The 20,536-nt window shown below is 43.6% G+C and overlaps 1 protein-coding gene across 3 annotated transcripts in view; it reads right to left on the bottom strand.

Moving 5' to 3' along the window:
- Positions 1–10,462: 10,462 nt before the first annotated feature.
- The window catches only part of FAM241B (family with sequence similarity 241 member B), a 45,554-nt gene continuing 35,480 nt past the window's right edge, over positions 10,463–20,536 (bottom strand). For all 3 annotated transcript variants that reach the window (XM_033940329.1, XM_033940331.1, XM_033940330.1), the window contains one exon: positions 10,463–11,079. In XM_033940329.1, the coding sequence (XP_033796220.1) occupies positions 10,819–11,079 (261 nt within the window). In that variant the 3' untranslated portion in view covers positions 10,463–10,818. The remainder of the gene's footprint in view (positions 11,080–20,536) is intronic.

Below are 20,536 nucleotides of genomic sequence, written 5' to 3'. Positions count from 1 at the left end.
ATTGAGGAATAGTTGTCAAAATGAATGAATGATTAATAAATGTTGTTGGGATGATTGAAGGATTTTTTACAGAGAGTATTGAACCAAGAGGCTATATAAAGAAGGAAGACCACTTGATGAAAAAGTATATTGTACTTGAAAGGGATGCGATATGAGATGGGAAGAATATGCTCATCTTTTAAGAGTGATGTAATGTGGTTGAATTTGGAACGACGATGAAGCAATCTAACTGTAGTATTTTGGACTAATTGTAGCCTATTCAACTGGTATTTTGGGAGACCAATGAGAATGGAGTTGCAATAATCAAGCTTGGACATTACCAGAGAATGTATAAGAATATGAATACAATCTTGGAGATAAATGACAAGTTTGAGACTGGTCTGTAATTGGTCACAATGTTGGAGTCAGAATTTTGGTTCTTCAGAAGGAGTTACTGTTGCTTTTTTCAATTCTAGAGGAAAACTGCCAATAGAGAGGCTATTATTCACCGTTGATAGTAATGGCTCAAGTGAATCAAGCAAACGTGATAAGAAGCAGGGATGGGGCTGGCCCCTGGAGAGGCGGAGCCAAATTAAGATGGCGGCCGGTTGCTCATGTTGAGATGCCGCAAACCTGGAGGGAAATTTTGCCTTACCATTCATGGTTAAGAGGAAATCAAAGCTCTGGGTTTTTCTGGAAGAACCTGCGGTCCCAGTGGGCCTGATGGATCTCTTCCTCGAGTGTGGAACCCAAACGTGAGACCTGGAGAACTCCTCGGCTGTGGGATGCACGTGTGCTGAGACGTCGACACTCTCCATCAAGGAAACATCTCTTTCTCCGGAGGAGCGGAGTCCTCCGAGTCGCCCTGGGGCGTTAGAGAGGAAGTTGGAGGAGGAAACGTCCCGGAGCATTCTTTTTCCTGACCAGCAGAGTATGGCAGTCGACTCTGCAGGAGGGTCAGAGAAATCTTTTAGACAGACATCAGAGCACTTGGAGGAAAAGGAGCAGCAAATCCTCAAAGATTTCCTGAAGTTGAAAGCAACTCCTCTTGCGGCCACAGGTACTGTTACCTTATCAGAGAGCTTTGGAACAAAACTTGTGCCCATGCAAAAACCCAAGGTTTTTAATATTATGGGAAGCGATATCTAATTTGCAACTATTCTTGGGGATCCAAATGCAGCAATGGTTGTATCAGAAAATTTGGATTTAAAAAACAGAGTATCTAGCTTGGAAAATAAATTGGACGGACACGAGACCAGAGTGAAAACTATTGAATCCCATATCTTAACTTGAGTTAAGGACAGTGGAAACCTTCACTTTAAAGTTGAATTGCTAGAAAATGCGACCAAGAGATGTAATCTTCGAATTATAAATTTTCCTTAGTTACCACTTATATCAGCACATGATACGTTTAAGACATACCTGACTGAAGTTTTGAAATTTCCTGAGTCCTCCTATCTGCCTTTCTCTAAAATTTACTACATACCAAATAAAATTAAGGATCAAAAACCAAACCCAGCAGAATTTATCTGCTAATAGTTTGGATTTAACAAATTTCTTAGAGAGATCTGATAATGAGGCACCGGAAACTGCTACGCTGCTGGTACAATTTGCTATTGATTCAGACAGGGAATGGATACTTAAGCTTTTTTTTAAATATAAAGATATTCCCTTTATGTCAAAGGTTGTGAGAATGTACCAAGATGTGTCACGATATACCCAAAGGAGAAGAAAACAGTTCCTTATTTTAAGACCCCAGGCTCTGCAGTTGGGTGCAAAGTTTATTCTAAGATATCCCTGCAAATGTGTTATGACCTATCAAGGGAATAGATATCTTTTTTTTGAACCTCAACAGTTGTCAAAATTTATTTCAGCCAAAGGGCAAACTGTAGTTACTTCGTGAGATCTGCTACTTCAATGTTAGCTCAATGAAGTTAAATTCAGTGTCCACCTGGTCACATCTTTATTTTCCTTAATACAATTCTTGGTGGAATATTTCAGTTAATTCATATCTCCAGCCTCCTATATTGTGGACTAATTTTACAAAACCAGTAAATTTCTTTTCCTTCTGTATATTTTTGAACTTCTTGAAAGCATGTTTCTTGCTGTACATGGTTCTCTTGGTATTTTTGAATTGTTTGAAGGATCTTAAATTGGAAAGCTGGGATTGTAATATTTCTTTGTTTTGACCAAATATGTATGTCAAAAGTTATAATATAAATAAAGAATAAAAAAAATTTTAAAAAAGAAGCAGGGATGAGATCAGTTGGCGGAGATGAATGTTTCAAGAATGTAGTGATCTTCCTCAAAGATATGCCAATTTGAAGGTTAAAGGAGGTAAGTGATGCCCCTGTACAGGTCGTTGGTGAGGCCCCACTTGGAATATTGTGTTCAGTTTTGGAGACTGTATCTGGCAAAGGACATAAGAACACTTGAAACGGTCCAGAGGAGGATGACAAAATTGGTAGGTTTGCACCAAAACGTATGAGGAGAGACTGGAAGCCCTGAATATGTACACCCTAGAGGAAAGGAGGGGCAGGGGAAATATGATTTAGACACTCAAATACTTAAAAGGTATTAACATAGAACAAAATCTTTTCCAGAGAAAGGAAAATGGTAAAACCAGAGGACATAATTTGAGGTTGAGGGGTGGTAGATTCAAGAGCAATGTAAGGAAATTCTACTTTACGGAGAGGGTGGTGGATGCCTGGAATGCGCTTCTGCGAGAGGTGGTGGAGAGGAAAACGATGACAGAGTTCAAAAAGCGTGGGATGAACACAGAGGATCTCGAATCAGAAAAAATTAAGGCCAGTACTGGGCAGACTTGCATAGTCATGTCCTTATATGACCATTTGGTTGAGGATGAGCTGGGGAGGGCTTTGATGACTGGGATGGTTTAGATGGGCTAGAGTGAGCTTTGATGGAGACTTCAGTAGATGGAACCTAAGCACATAACCGGGCAGAGCTTTGGGTTTCTGCCCAGCAATAGCTAAGAAAGAAATTTAAATCTGCCCCTGAAAGCGAAGCCTGCTTCACATAGCTTTACAGTTACATCTCCTGCCTACTGTCTGATCCAGAGCATCCACAACATACTTCACCCCTGCTATCCGAGGCCCAAGACAACTGAGTTGAGTGTGATAAGCATGTGGCACAAAGGAAGATGCGACTGCCTCCTTAATTCCTTAGGGCAAAACTTCAAATTGCAACATAAGGAGCAAAGATCCTACAACATCACTCTCCCTTCACTAGAAAGGGAGGGTCGTTTAGTGACCTGCACCACTAGTGAATCCACTTTCAGCTGAACAAACAGCTGTTGGAAATATGGCACCATCGGATACAACTTAACCATACTCTTGGCCACTAGAAGAGATACCTCTGGTGACTCCCAATGGTCAGTGACCAGCTTAGTGATGCCTAGATGTGAGGGAGAAAACAATCGGAGCCACAGAACTGCTCATAACTGAGCAATGAGAAAAAGAAGCTGGCGAACTTCCAGCTTTAACTCCTGCAGCAAGGTGGAAATAACGCTCGAAAGTGCAGAAGCCCTGAATGTGTGCACTGTAGGGTCTTCCTACTGATCTAGTGTCACCACATCTCTTGACCGCTGTCCTCCTGTAAGGAAGCAGACTCTGCCAGGAAGACTTCATCCTGGGATAAAACTGGAATGGAATCAGACCTCTTATCCTCCCAGTCCATGACAGACTGACCCTCCTGGTCCAAGTGTATGTCCTCCTGTTCGGGGCACCTGTCAAAGGGAGAAACTCTGCACCACCACTACTGGTGCGCTACTAACAGCCACTAAGGACCATCAGCAGTTCAAATAAACATTCCACATAAGGCTCACAAAATCCAGTGTGAAGTCTTCTACTGGGGGTCTCTCCGACCCCGACATGGACTCCCTGCCATCCTCTTGGGCTCTTTAGCCCCATAAGACTGTGCTTGGCCAATACATATTCAGAGGGTTCTGGAAGGGGTCTCTTCCCCTGTGGATGTTCCTCCTGTGTATTCCCAGCCCTGGAGGAGGAGGCTGAGTCCAAGGCTCCTGCCTCACCCCGTGGGCTCTGTCACATATGAGACATGGACACTCCTTGTCCGACCATCCAGCACAAACCTGGCATGATATAGGGGTAAAAAGGCCTGAGGAGTCAATCTCAGTTGGTTTTGAGCAAAATCAAGAGGTCTTTGAGGCAGATGGAGGCAAACAAACAAAAATGTTTAAAATCCAAGATAGCCACCGCAGATAAATCACACCAAAAATGGCCTGTGGAGACCTCCCTGAAGGAAAAAAAAATCATAGAGAAATTGTTTTGGAGGAAGGGGACTTGGGCTCTGGGATCAGAAATCCTCAAAATCAACTTTTAGAGAATCCCCAATTTTCCCCATAGGTTTCAATAGACTTACTCACTGTGCCATGTGGTGCCTGCCTGCTTTAGCAAAGGATTTCAGCTAGAATCAAAGGGAGAAGAGATTTGCCTCACAGATTCACTGGACAAATCTGTTTTTCTGGCTGCTAGATGGACTGAACCTTAACCCCTGGAAAAATGTGCCGCCAAAGGGGGAAGGACCATGTAGCTGTCCCACTGTTAGTCCCAGCCGAGCCGGGAAGGAGCTTACACAGTTTACGCTCAAGCTCCTGACTGAATCAGGGATGCAAGCAGCTACACAAGGGACAGCCCCTGAGCTCTAAAAAATATCAGCAGGCTGGCTAGCTTGGTGTCAGCCAAGGGACTGATCCTGCTAACAGCAGACTTTCAATTTTTATTTAAAATTTGATGAATTGCTTAATCTTAATATAAAGCTGTGAACAAATCTAAAAAAATAGTACATCACAATATTTGGGGAAACAGTGCAAATAACATAGACAAGTCACACAACACAGACAGGGCCAAGAGGGAAGAAGAGGTAGAAATACAATGTTTTAAAGGAAATGAGACAAGTAAGGGAAATAACAAAAGGGAGAGTTTAAAAAGATCAGAGCTGGCATTAAAAAGTATGACCTAACTATGAGGAACTAGCAGTCCAAAGCATCTTTAAAAAGAAAGCATTTCAACTTGCTATTAAATCTGTCGATAAGGCGTTCTTCCCTTATGTATATTGGGAGGGAGGTCCACAATTACGGAGCCACAACTGAAAAAATGTATTGTCTACGTGTATTAATGGATTTGAGAGAGGGAACAACCAACAAATGTCGATCATTGGATCTAAGTGATTTGGTGGGGGCATAGGGTATTAAGACTCTATCAATAAAGGAAGGGGCTATATAGAGTATTGATTTAAGGCTTAGCAGACATATATTGTAGGTTATTCGATGTGACACCAGGAGCCAATGAGATTTTTTGAGGAGTGGTGAAACATGGTCAAATTTCTTTGCTTTGATAGAGACATTTTGGATAATTTGTAAGCATCTTATTTCTTTTAGGGGAATACCTGTGAACATGGCATTATAGTAGTCGATTCTGGAAATGACCAATGAATTAATATGTTAAAAGATTTGGGTTCCAACCATTTTGATACTGAGCGAATTTGTCATAGTCTGAAGAATGTGGATTTGACTACACCACTAATGTGCTCATGGAAAGATAGTTTCTGATCGAAAATGACCCCTAATATCTTGATGGAAGTGACTGCGTGAAGAGTATTGCCTACCAGGGTGATAGGAGAGTCAAGTTTAACATAGAAACATAGAAATAGACGGCAGATAAGGGCCACGGCCCATCTAGTCTGCCCACCCTAATGTCTCTCCCCTACCTTCGCCCCGAGAATAGATCCCATTTGGCCTTAAAATCAGGCATGCTACTGGCCTCGATCACATGCAGTGGAAGACTATTCCAGCGATCAACCACCCTTTCTGTGAAAAAAAAATTTCCTGGTGTCAGCTCGTAGTTTCCCTCCCCTAATTTTCCACAGATACCCTCTTGTTGTCGTGGGACCCTTGAAAAGGAAGATATCTTCCTCCGCCTCTATGCGGCCCGTGAGATATTTGAATGTCTCGATCATGTCCCTCCTCTCTCTGCGCTCCTCGAGCGAGTGCAGCTGCAATTTGTCTAACCGTTCCTCGTATGGGAGATCCTTGAGTCCTGAGACCATCCGGGTGGCCATTCTCTGAACCGACTCCAGTCTCAGCACATCCTTGCGATAATGCGGCCTCCAGAATTGCACACAGTATTCCAGCTGGGGCCTCACCATGGATCTATACAATGGCATAATGACTTCCGGCTTACGGCTGACGAAACCCCTGCGTATGCAACCCATGACTTGTCTTGCTTTGGATGAAGCTTGCTCCACTTGATTGGCAGCCTTCATGTCCTCGCTGACGATCACCCCTAAGTCGCGTTCTGCTACCGTTCTTGTAAGGATCTCGCCATTAAGGATATAAGTCTTGCATGGATTTTGGCTGCCCAGGTGCATAACTTTGCATTTTTTGGCATTGAAGCTGAGTTGCCAGGACCTAGACCAACGCTCCAGTAGGAGTAGGTCGTGCATCATGTCGGGCATTGAAACATCATCTATTGTGCATTTGCCTACTACATTACTTAGTTTAGCGTCATCGGCGAATAATGTTATTATTATTTTTTTTTAATTATTTATTTATTATGCGAATAATGTCATTTTACCCCGAAGCCCTTCTGTCAAGTCCCTTATAAAGATGTTGAATAGGATTGGGCCCAAGACCGAGCCCTGTGGCACTCCACTGATCATCTCTGTAATTTCAGAGGGTGTGCCGTTCACCACCACCCTTTGAAGCCTACCTCCAAGCCAGTTCCCAACCCATTTCGTCAATGTGTCACTTAATCCTATAGAACTCATCTTGCTCAGCAACCTGCGGTATGGTACGCTATCGAATGCTTTGCTAAAGTCCAGGTACACGATATCCAGGGACTCCCCAATATCTAGCTTCCCCATCACCCAGTCAGTTTAAGTCCTTCTTTTCAAGGGAGAAGCATGTAATTTTATTTGTCTATGTAATACCTACCCCAAGTTTTTATTCACTTGTTATTGTTTGTATATCGCCTAGAATGTAGATTAGGCGATTAATCAAATTACATAATAAACGTGATGATAAACTTGATACTTCAACTTGTTGACATTAAACGCCAACCAATTAGTATCAAGTGTGACAAATTTAGCTCTCCGTCTAGCTTTGGCACAGGGTTAGCCAGGAAGAGCAGTAAGACCCTATGCAGGAGAGCTGACCAGGTTGGCCCTGCCGATTATGAAAGCGCTGACTTCCCTTGTACTAACTTTGTTGAGCCAGACAGTGACTGCCAGGGAGAGTTCAGTCCAGTTGCAGGTTACTCTCCCAAGCCTGCTATTATAGCTCAAAGAAACTCAGGAGTTAGGAAACTACAGCTCTCAGAAGGCCAGAGTCATAGCAGGAAGTTGTCACATAGGCAGACACAGCTGCAGAGAGAGTTTTCTCCCTTCCCCCTCTTCAGAGCAGGGAGGGGCGAATTGGAGGCTGTTAAAACAGGGCAGCTGAGACCCAGAGAGGGGGAGGAGCAAAGGGGGCTGCAAGGAGAGCCTCAGAGGCAACAAGGCTTGCCTCTCCAGCTGAATTCTGACGAGCTGGGCAAGGATTGGGACATGGTGGACATTTCAGTTGAGCCTGAGACTACAGCTGGGAAGCAGCTAGAAGGCTGGGAACCCATGGACATTAGCGTGCCGGTTATTCCTCAATGGAAACTGGATGCAATGGAAACAAGCTGAGCAAGGTTGGAAGTGTTTTTGCTATTTTTGTTTCTTACCTTTTTGTCTGAAAGTTTTGGGACTAAGTTTGTTTGTATGCTGAATTGTTTAAGCTTCCCAGAGCTAGCCTCTGAATCACTCAAGAACCTGAACTGTTGCCTTGGACTGTGTAACATTCCAAACTAGGCAGCATTTGTGTTCTTCCCTCTCAGCTCAGCTGGAGGCTAATTAGGTGGAGATAAGATACTGAAGGAACTTAAGACACAGAGGAGCTCCATGTGAATGAGTTCCCTTTCTGCAGGTTTTCTGTGGGAGAGCTTCAAGGTTAGCAGTTTTCCTTTTTGGTTTTGTAAAACTTTATTTTGCATACTGCAAGAGTTTTGTTTGCTCCTCTCTCCTGCTCTTTCCTGGTGAGGGAATATTGCTGGGACTATCCTAATCTCAGAGGGCTGGTGAAGAAGACTGAGGTATAAAGACTAAAGTCCAGCCAAAATCTTGTATGATTTTTGTGGTTTAAATTGGAGCTAGGCTGTTGTTTGTGAAGCCAGTGTGGCCCAGAGCTCTATGTTTTGGTTTTTATACAAAATGTATTGAAAAGTACTGCAAACTGCTAATAATACCAGGCAGTTTAACCAGAGGTCAAAAATAAAAGTACACCTTTACTTTTGGACATTCCTGGGTGTGTGCGTTTTCCCTTGCCTGGCTTCACTGTGAACATTGGACCTTATTGTTTTCACCCTAGGCGGTTGCCTAGATAGCCTGAAGAATTCCCTGGTTGAAGGGAACGCGTTGGGAGCAGTTACAGTCGTGATGAACCCAGCTCGCCTCGGTGATCAGGAGCCCGTGGGTTGCGACACAAGCCAGTGATGAATTTGTTTCAATTTCTTATTGATAGATTGGACTTCCATTGGGTTCTCACGATCTAGAGGGTGCAGAAGCTGGATGTCATCTGCATAAGCAAACATTAAACCCAATGGGCTGACAAAGGGTTATCAAAGGAGCAAGAAAGATATTAAACAGGCAGAGTGAAAAAATGGACCCTTGGGGAATTCTGAAGTTTGAGGTGAGATTTTCTGAAGTGGTATTATTAAATGAAACCATTGAGAATCGATTGGTAAAATAGAAGCGAAACCAAGCCAGGACCTGATCGGTGATACCTATAGCTTCAAGTCGTTCGAGAAGAAGGTTATGATCCATGGTGTCAAATGCCGAAGAGAGGTCAAGGGAGATTAAGAGAACGGATTTGTGATGATTCAGATGATAGTGAATGACGGTTGACATACCTAATGAATGCTCCGTAGAGTGATATTGTCTAAAACCTGTCTGGTTAAAGTGTAAAATATTTGTGTTTTTTTAAAATAAATTTCGAGATCTGAATAAATATGACTTTTTCTGTTAGTTTTGCTAAAAATGGAATATTAGCAATGGGCCTGTAATTTGATTTGTCATCTGGATTGATTTTATGATCTTTGGTGATCAGCCAAATGTTTGCTTCTTTCCAAGACTTGGGCAGAATACTTTGTTGTAGACTTTCCATTACCAATGCATGAATGAAGGGACCAAAGACTGAAAAAACTGCTTAAAGATGGATGGGGGAATTGATTCAACCTGAGAACCCTTAGTGTTGATGCTCCGAATGAACCATTCAATCTCCCTTAGACCAGGGAGATTAAATCGAGCACATTTAGCAGAAACAAGAGTTGAGTCAGTAGGACTCATATCTAGGGTTGGTGGTTTTGTTGAGGTCAAGTTTTTTCTGATGTTGTTAACTTCGTTGGAAAAGTAAGATGCGAGTTCCTGGGCTGTAGGCAGGTTGGTAGTTGGTGTATATTGTGTTTGAGGTTGGGGATTTATAGATTTAAAAATTGAATAGAGGGTAGAGGAGTTTTTGGCTTTCTCGATTGTTTTGTTCCGTCTCCACCTATGTTCTAAGGCTCTAAGTTGTTTTATTATAAGGGCGAGATCTGCCATATCAATCTGTATCTTCTCTCAGGCAGAGGTTCTACCAAGTGTAAACCTCTGGGCACCAAGCCTCCAAAGATCACTGAGCGAAAATACCTGAAAATAATAAAATGGCAGATCTGATCAAAAACACTTTTTTTAAATTTTAAACATATCTTTATTGAGAATGGCAAACAGCCCAAACAAGCAAATACAGCAGTGAAAAAACAAAAAGATATGTTTAAAAAAAACAACCCCAAACTCCACTTCTGAGCAATTTGCTTGCAGAAAACAAACTGAGGAAGCAGGAGCAGCTTCCTGAGACGAAGATAATAATTATAATAATAATTTATTTTTATATACCGCCATACCCGAAAGTTCTAGGCGGTTCACAACAATCAAGATGGAGTTGGAAAACATGATTGACAGTTTTCTGCAAGCAACTTGCTGGTTCAGATACAAGACCCTAGAATTCAGGACCACTAGACACATTGCACTAGAAACTTGGGGCTCCTTTTATCAAGCCGCGCTAGCGGGGTTAACGCGCGCGACTTTTCATCACAAGTTAACCCCCGTGCTGGCCTAAAACTACCGCCTGCTCAAGAGGAGGCGGTAGCGGCTAGCGCGGCCGGTGGTTTAGTGCACGATATTACACGCTTTAAACTGCTAGCGCGCCTTGATAAAAGGAGCCCTTGATTTTTGGACTGTGTGAAACGCCTTAATCATCTGGACCTAATTACAGATAACCAATCTCAAAACTAGAACTTATGAATCATTGTAAATATTGCTGAGATCTATTTGGATCCATACATTATGTGCAATGATAGGTAACAATGACCATATCCTGCTGTGTAAGTAAATTTGGTCTTCTAAGCATGCCACTTTATTTAAATTATAATTATATTTTATGGTATTGATATAATTGATGTAATTAAATGATATATAAAATCATCTTCAACATGGATACATTTACAAAACAGTGAATATAAACATTTTTTATCCAGAATAATATTTCAACAATGAATATTTTAATAATTCTCCAAAATTATTTAAAGCATAAATCACGCTTGTCAATTATGGCTTTTATTTTAACCACCTATACCTCCATTTCACATATACACACACATATCCATTCATACACACATGCTTTATATACATCAAGAGGCTTGCACAAGCCCTCGCCTGTCTGGCATCACCAGTTTTGGGTGCTCATTATCGTTGGCTGAGGTGTGATATCACATAAATGAGGCCCACCAACAGCAGACCTCGCATTCCCATCATTATTATGAGGAGAAGCAGGATGATGGACATGACTGGCTCCACCACCTGATTCCCAAAATTCCAGCGTGGGAAGCCCATGTTGACCAGTTGCTGATTGAGTTCTGAGAATGGTGAACGACCCTCCAGCCTGGCTCCTGGCTCTTGGGGTTGCTGAGGAGGGGCCCCTGCATTCTGTGCTGTATTATAAATAACCTGCAAAGAGGAAGAGAAATAAACAGAGATAAGTGGAAAGTTATCAACTTTTTCAAGATAAGAAAGTAACACAAGTTTATATATATATCTTTTTTTTTTTTTTTTAAATATGTTTATTGATAAGCAGCCATCCAATACAGCACAGTGAAACAATTATATAAAACAGCGAAAATCGAACAGAACAAAACGCACCCAACCAGCCAGTAGAACCATACAAAGTATATAAGCCCATGCAGAGTAACATTACAAATTCAAAAGATGACTACATGCAGCAGGTGATAAAAACGGTTCCCAGTCTGTAACAATTTCCCACCAGGGGAATCCATGTCAAGGACCATCTGCTTTTCCATTTGAAGATGTGTCATAACTGCCCTCCACTGTGCCAGGGAAAGAGGAAGTGCATCCAGCCAACGTAATAAGATGACCTTTTTCCCCATTAGAAAAGCTTTCCTTAAAAAGCATCTCATGCCCCTTGGTATTGGTGCAACCACTGTACAGTGAAAAAATAACAATTGTGGAGTGACTATACAACAAGCATTCCAGATCAGAATTATTTATTTATTTATTTATTTTAGTATTTATATACCACTTATTACCTAAGTGGTTTACATTCAGGTAGTCAAGCATTTTTTCCTATCTTTCCCGGTGGGCTCACACTCTATCTAATGTACCTGGGGCAATGGGGGATTAAGTGACTTGCCCAGGGTCACAAGGAGCAGCATGAGATTTGAACCCACAACCTTAGGGTGCTGAGGCTGTAGCTCTAACCACTGTGCCACACACTCCCTCAATTATGATCCGAAGCTCCTCCTCCCCCCCAAACTGCGCACTTTAACACAGGAAAAAAACATATGTCTCAGTGTGGCCCCAGGTTGTCAAGGGGTCAGGCATTTAGTCACAAAGATAACTGCTGGGCCCTTCTGGGAGAGACATGAAGTCTCATGATCATCTTGTAGCTGAGTTCCCAAAATACTGCGGATAATTTCATGTGGGAGGCAAATTTTAAACATTTATGCAAAAAATCGACAGAAACGGAGACCCCCAAATCTTGTGACCATTGCTGACTCAATTGACAATAGTCAAATTCCAGAAGAGCTTCCTGTAAGAATTTGATGATGATAACGTAATAGAATGGTACATTGTGAATCCAAACACAGCTTTTTTAACCAGCTCTAAAGCTTCAGAATTCAATGCTGAGGAAGGTAAGGAATTAATACAGTGCCGCAATTGCCAATAGGCAAAAAGATCCTGAGAGGGTATCTTAAAGGAGGTCTGAATTTCAGAGAAAGATTGATTAGATCCATCCTCAAGAAGAACCTGATAGATGTATTTGAAGTTTTGGATGCTCCAACCTTGAAACACAGATGACATCATACTAGGCATGAATTCTGGATTTTCCCAGATAGGCACCAAAGATGAGACATCAGGACAGAGATGAAGTAGAGAACACAGACTGTACCATGCCTGAAGAAGAGGAAGATAGACAGGATACAAATGAAAAAAGGAATCCAAATGTCGAGAAGCATGAAACAAGCTATTAAAATGGAGAGGATATATCAATTTAGTTTCCGTAGAGGTGAACAAGAATATATCTCTCTAAAACAATCATTAACATGACGGAGCTGACAAGCCGTTATAAGCAAACGTAAATTCAATAAGCCAAGGCCCCCATTGCTCTAGGTAAAGTAACCATATTATACGTCTTACCATTCCACAGAAAAGCATTCAGAACTCACAGAAACACATACGAGTGGCTGCAGAAAAGGTGAGAGGCAACATCTGAAAGATGCAAAGCCAATAAAGGAGCAATAACATGTTTTAAAGTGAAATCTTGCCCACCAAAGACAGTGAGTATGCCCACCAAGAGTTCAACTTCCATTCCATAAACTGCAATCTCGGCTGCACATTTAAAATGTACAGTCAAGAAAGATCCCTTGGAATCCAAACACCCAGATATTTAATGGCCTCTTCTGCCCAGATGAAAGGAAAACTCCCCACCCATTGGTGAGGCAGACTAGACTGTAAAGGAAGAACTACAAATTTATGCCTATTAAAATGAAAACCCGAATAGAAAGAAAATTCTTCAAAAACCTCCAACATAGGTCGTAAAGAAGTATGAGGCTTGGTCAATACCAGTAAAATGTCAACTGCAAAAGTCAATACCTTTACTACCTGCCCTCTACCTCTACTCCCACCACATCCTCGTCCAAAAGTGGTGTACGTAAGAGAGGTTCCACATATCGTAGAAAAAGTAAAGGAGACAACGGACACCCCTGATGGGTAAAACGCTGTTTCACGTTGAGAATATAAAGTCTGCAAAGCTCTCCAGAACCATCCAGATATCCCCATATACAGTGGAACATTGGTTTACGAGTATAATTCGTTCCAGAAGCATGCTCGTATACCAAAATACTCATATATCAAAGCGAGTTTCCCCATAGGAAATAATGGAAACTCGCTTTGATACGTCCCCCCCCCCCAAGGTCAGCAGCGCTGCTCCCCCCAAACTCGCAAAGACCCCCCCTCCGCACGAACCGGCACCCCTTGCCCGAACAACTTAAAAACTTACCCCCTCTCCCCCATCTGGCACCGGCACGCAGCCCACAGGATGGGCTGGTGCCGCTAGAAGGTCTTCTTGCTTCTGCTGGCCTTGAGCATGCATCTGCGCATGCTCAAGGACTTCTAATTCTCCCTCTCGCCGAGATTCTCGGCGAGAGGGAGAATTAGAAGTCCTTGAGCATGCGCAGATGCATGCTCAAGGCCGGCAGAAGCAGGAAGATCTTCTAACGGCACCTGCACGTCCTGTGGGCTGCTTGCCGGTGCCAGACAGGGGGGGGGGGTAAGTTTAAGTTGTTCGGGTGGGGAGTGCCGGTTCGCACAGGGGGGCCTTTGTGAGCGGGGGGGCAGCGATGCCGGTTATCGGGGGAGGGTGCTCGCAAATCGAGTCAACACTCGGTTTGCGAGACAAGTTTTGCGAGAATGTTTTGCTCGTCTTGCAAAACACTCGCAAACCAGGTTACTCGCAAACCAAGGTTTGACTGTATTGTAAAAGGCCAAAGAGATATTTCCAACAGACCTTATCAAAAACCTTTTCAGCATCTAGACTCACCAAGACTGTAGGAATAGAACAGGAGCAACACTGAGAAATTGACATCAGGACCTTCTGAACATTCACAACAGACTGATGACCTTTAACAAAACCCACTTGCTCCCGACAAATAAGTTCAGGAAGAATGGTCATGAGACAATCTGTTAAAAGGTGAACGAGAATTTTCAACTTCGCATTCAGGAAAGAAATAGGTCGAAAAGATCCAGAGACAGATAAGTCTTTTCCAGGCTTAGGAATCAAAGTAATCAAAGCTGTATTAGATCCCGCAAGAAATATCCTTGCCAAGATCAAAGTGTCAAAATATGCAAGCAAAAGTGCGCACAATTGAGGAAAGAGAATTTAATAAAACTCTGAAGAGAATCCATCAGGGCCTGGGGCCATCGCAGAGCTTAAAGACTTAACCACCCTCTGCAGTTTCTTAGCCAAAAGGTGAGCATTCAAAATAGCCAGCTGCACAAAAGTGAGTTTAGGCAAATGCGAGTCTTCCAAATAATGGATTACAGGACCCGAAGACGAAGGGGGGGGGAGAGGGGAGGCTGTGTACATGATACAGAAAAATTGATTAAAAACATCCATTGTATCCTGCATCTGATGTTTTAAAGCCCCAGTACTGTCTTTAATTACCAATATATACGTGGGACCCTGCCAGGATTTGACAATGCGAGACAACAACTTTCCAGCTCTATTACCATGCCTATAAAAATTAAATTTCCTATGAAAGATTTGCTTTTTTGCCTGTCCATGAATCAAAGTATTCAAGGCAGATTGAATAGCTGAATAAGCTTCATTAGTTGCAAGAGTAGGGTTACGAATATAAGATTGTTTGGCTTTCTGAAGTTGCTTTTCCAATGAGATAAAACCTTGAGAGATAGGGTGAGCCCTGGAAGACATGTATTGCAAAATGTCTCCTTGCAAAGCCACTTTAAGAGTATCCCAGAATAAAGCAGGGATATCCTGATGTTGAGCATTAAACTGACAAAATTCTTCGCATATAGTAAATCGATAATCTCAGAAATGTTTATCTTGGTGTAAAATAAGCGGGAAAATGTCAATGAAATGCCCTCAAATTTGATGAAGGAAGCTCCAACTCTACTCAGCAGAGTGCATGATCTGATATAACTGTAGGTCCAATCACAGCAGAGCAGGCACACGTGAAAAGGGATGGAGAGATTAATATGTAATCTATCCAAGACATGGAAACATGGGCACGGGACAAGTGGGTATAATCCTTCACTGTTGGATTCAATAATCGCCAGGGATCTACCAAGTCCAAGTCCAAAGCAGTGTATAAAAATGGTAAGCCTTTCCCAAGCCCCAAACTGGAGCCCCTAATGTGGGAGGAGTGATCCATAACCTGATTAAAGCTCCCAGCTAGGATCACTGGCAGATAAGTAGAACGTAATGGTACCTGGACTAGTTTCTGAAAAAAAAGTATGCTCATAATCATTAGGGGCGTAGACATCAAGCAAATAAAATCCTAGATTCGACATTTGGACATGTCATAAAATAAATCTCTGTAACCACTAAGGGGTTAAAATTATATGAATCATGGGGCTCATTGGGAAGTTTATGTATATGTATTTGTATTTGCTGTGGCTTTCTAGCTTTGCATATGCAGGTTTTAAAAGAATGTTCTCTGCTGTTCTGCTCCCTACAGGGATCAGCTGATGCAGTTACAATAGCAAGACTCTAGAGCTGACAGTTGAAGCTGGTTGGAAGAGAAGCTTTGAAAGAGGCAGCTGTGTGCTGGAAATTGCCTTTGTCATTGTGGTACAGTGGAACCTTGGTTTACGAGCATAATTTGTTCCAGAAGCATGCTCGTAAACTAATTTACTCATACTATATATCAAATCTAGTTTCCCCATAGGATGCATGGGAAACTCGCTTGATTCGTTCCACGTTCTCCCCACCTTCCCGTGGCCACTGGCGCTGCTCTACTTTACTCCTCCTTCTCCAAGGTCACGTGATGTCTTGAGCGTGTGAGGACGTCTCCTCGCTTGCTCCGGGGCTACCCTGCATATTTCTCTGCAATTACCGACATTTTTCCCCACTTTTCTCGTGGATACGCCGTCTGTTGGGACTTTCTCCTTGCATGGACAGATATATAACACGATCCCGGGATCCCATGCAGGCGAAATCGGCACGTAAAGAGCGGGAGCGAGTGCGGCTTAGTGAGCTCAAGATGGCGGCGAGCCCCGTGGCGGCGGTCTCACACCTTACGGAGACCGCGCTGAGTGATATAAAGGAGGCATTCGCTCAGGTACTGGGGCCCAAATTGGAATCGCTAACGGCGCAGATTTCAAATATTGAGACCTTGTTAGCGGCTGCGGCGGCTCGCACGACCGAATTAGAACAGCGGGTCTCCACCTTGGAGGATACCAGCACGGCTCAAGGTGCTGACCTTAGCGCATTACAGGCGCAGGTTCAAGCCCAAGCTGACAAGCTGGATGATTTAGAAAATCGCTCACGCCGCTCGAACCTGCACTTGATGGGCATCCCAGAAACGATAACAGACCGTTTATTGCTGGAGCGTTGGCTGCGGGAGGAGTTACCGCTTCCTCCTTCTATGGGGCCCCTGCGCATAGAACGGGCGCACCGCTTGGGCCCTCGCCCTGGCCTGGAAACACACCCACGGGTGGTCATCTTGAAGCTTTTGAATTTCAGGCATAAAGTGGAGATCCTACAACAATATCGAGCTAAGAGGGATGCCTTGAAATACAATGGAACATTGGTTCGCATTAGCCAGGACTTTTCTATGGCGCTGCAAGAACGGAGGAGGCCCTTCTATCCCCTTTGTGCACAACTATCGGAGCTTGAACAGAGGTTTCAATTCAACTACCCGGCCCTTCTGCGGATCCAACGTAATGGAGTCTGGAAGTCTTTTCAGTCTCCTGAAGCGGCAGCTGAATTTATCAAGCTTCTTGGCAACCCCAGTCCGGGGGAGGACTGACTATGTGGACTTTATTTACTCTGATAGGCTTGATCATGATACCTGACTGTTAGCGTTCTCTGTTTAAAGGGGGATAATGTCTTATAGGCTCTCAAGAGCTTTATATTTCAGCTGGTCGGGGTGGCCCTGGATGAGGCGTCTTTCGTGACCTGTCTTTCTCCCACATGCTGGGGGTTTTTGGGATTGTTAGGGGGTATTGGGGGGATGGGTGTTTCTGGGTGGCAGCAGCGGCATTACTAGGGCATTTTGTGTCATATCCTATTTGTTGTCTGGGGTTTAGTTTTCTAAGGTTGTTTGCACTGTCTGAATGGAGTGTGTATGTGGAGTCTTGGGGTGAGGCTGGGCGCCCTGGGACATTTCCTACTGGAAGGTTCACTTGCTATGGTGTGAATGGTGGGGTTCCTTATGGGTGACCGGACGTTACGTATACTTTCCTGGAATGTATCGGGAATTACATCCCCTGCTAAACGCACAAAAATTTTGTCTCAATTGAAGCATCACTCGGCTGATATAGCTTGCCTACAGGAGACTAGACTCATGGATTTAGAACACCAGAAACTTCGGAGAGGTTGGGTTGGGGACCTACACTATGCTTCCTCTCCAGGGAAGAGGGCAGGGGTAGCTATATTAGTTAGGAAGGGCTTGCCGTGTACAGTCCAGGCCCTGAGGTGTGATCCTCAGGGCCGTTACCTTTTGGTGAAAGTGGTTGGACCTGGGGAGCCCTTTAGGTTATTGGTGGGCTATGACCCTAATGGATATCAACATTCATTCTTTCAAAATTTGGTTAATATCTGTTTACAGGATTCTGATTGACCACTGATCTTAGTGGGTGACTTGAATCAAGTATTAGATTCGGGCATGGACCGCTCTGGGGGAACGGGAGTGGCGTCTGTAAAACAAACTAAGGGCATTCCTTATCTTTGTCGAGCTTTGGGGTTGGTGGACCCTTGGAGGTTACTTCACCCCACTGAACAGGACTATACACACCAGTCTAGAGCCCATGGTTCTTTTTCTAGAATCGATTACACTTTACTTTCTGAAACTTTGTTTGCTCGGGTCTCTGAGGCAACAATAGGCCCCCTTGAGGTGTCGGATCATCATATGATCTGGCTTGATGTTGCGGTGGGGGGTCCTGTAGGTCCTGGGTCAGGATGGAGATTTCCCTCATATCTGCATGATGATGCTCACTTCCAGGAATTTTTATTGAAAAAATGGGAGGCTTATTGTTCCTTTAATGCTCAACATATAGATCAACCTATATTATTTTGGGACACAGCAAAAGTAGTGTTACGTGGGGATATTATTGCTTATGTTGCCTCTAGGACCCGACGCATAGCGCATCGTATAGTACAGCTTGAACGTCAGTCGGTGCAGTTAAAACGTGATTTGTTGAACACCCCCTCAGTGGCTACTAATGACGTGTATAAAACAGTCCTGGCTGAGTTAAATTCCCTTATCCATGAACGTACAAAAAAATTGCTGTTTTTTCGGAAATTTCAATTCTACAAATATGGTAATAAAGCGGGAAAATTGTTAGCGTCCGTAACTAAGAGTTGGACGGGATCTAGATACATTTCTATTATACGAGAGAGCTCGGGTAAGATGTTGACTTCAGCGGTGGATATTTCGGCTTGCTTTAAAACCTACTTTGAGGCTTTCTATGCTTCACCGGGTCCTTATACGGGCCCCGATGTGTGTGACTACTTGGAGGATGCGGGGATGCCCAGATTATCGGCAGCCCAGGTATCCCGATTAGATAGACCCTTGCACCTACAGGAGATGTTACAGGCGATACAGAAATTGAAGCCCTGTACAACCCCGGGGCCAGATGGTTATTCCCCGGAGTTTTTTAAGATCTTATCCTCCTCTATAGGGGGGTCTCTCTTGGATTACTACACAGCGGTCCAGGCCCACAGTACATTTCCACGCTATGCTAATGACGCCCTGATTATCTTGATTCCGAAACCATCTAAATCGCCCACTGACATCGAATCTTATCGACCGATATTTCTATTGAATGTTGATATTAAAATTTTGGCTCGTGTATTGGCGGATAGGTTAGCGCCCTTGTTGCCTATTATTATTGTGACTGAGCAGGTGGGCTTTGTTCGAACGCGACATTCTGTACTTAATGTTCGCCGATTGTTACTGGCATTTTCCCGAGCTCAACAGACTCATTATCCCGGTTTATTAGTTGGGTTAGATGCGGCAAAAGCCTTTGACAAGGTTCATTGGCATTATTTGTTCCAGGTATTACAGCATATAGGGCTTCCTGATAGTTACTTGGCGTTGATCCGTACACTTTACTCGGGACCCACTGCCTCAGTATTGGTTAATGGGGTGAGATCCCTTGCTTTTCCTGTGGGCAGGGGGACGCGACAGGGATGTCCATTGTCCCCCCTCCTTTTTCTTTTGTACTTGGATCCTTTGCTACGAATACTTCAGAGAGATGATGAGATCGTGGGGTTGCCAGAAGGTTCTTCCCTGTTGCGGGTGTTGGCATTTGCAGACGATTTTTTACCCACTTTGGGTAACCCCCATCGTTCGCTGTCCCGAGCTTTGGACCTCCTGGATGAGTTTCACCTTTACTCAGGTTTAGTTCTCAATAAGCAGAAGTCCTTGGCGCTGCCGACCTCGTATGAGGTGCGTCAGACCTGACAGGGAGAGTTTCCTTTACAGTGGACCCCTTCCCAATTGATTTATTTAGGGGTGGTTATCCCTCAGAATTTGGACAGGCTTTATTCTGCTAATGTTTTGCCCTTACTCCGTCGTACAGCGACCGCCCTTTCTAATTGGCGGAAATTTCCCCTGTCCCTTTCTGGCCGAATTGCTCTCTATAATATGATGATACTACCACAATGGCTTTATATATTACAAATGCTTCCTATTATGTTAACACCCACACATTTATCCCAACACAACTCACATCTTTCTACATACCTGTGGCAGGGGAAACGGGCTAGGATCTCATTATTTAAGTTGATGTTACCAAGTACACAGGGGGGGGTTGGGTCTTCTGAGTGTTTCTAGATTTAACCTTGCCTGTCAGTTGCGGCATATCCATGACTGGTTTTGTAATACTAAATGTTTTTCCTTACCTGAGATTGAATGTTTTCATTTTCAACCTTACCATTTTAGCTATCTCTTACATGCTCTCCACTTGCCGGATTTGCCTCTGTTACAATCGCACCCCTTCTTACCTGTAATGCGTAAGGCTTGGAAACTGCTGTGCAAGATGTTGAAGATCCCCCCCTGTGGAACGCCTTATCTCCCCATTGCTGGTAATGGAGATTTCCTACCTGGCTTGGATTCTGCAACTTTCCGGCGTTGGACCACTGTGGGTCTTCAATACGTGTCACAAGTGGTGCTTCACACGGGTCTTCCTGTTCCCTTTGCTG

Source organism: Geotrypetes seraphini, chromosome 4 (genome assembly GCF_902459505.1).
Source record: "Geotrypetes seraphini chromosome 4, aGeoSer1.1, whole genome shotgun sequence".
NCBI classification, from domain to species: domain Eukaryota; kingdom Metazoa; phylum Chordata; class Amphibia; order Gymnophiona; family Dermophiidae; genus Geotrypetes; species Geotrypetes seraphini.
The sequence above is the reverse complement of the archived record's forward strand: the minus strand, read 5'-3'. Positions and strand labels throughout refer to the sequence as shown.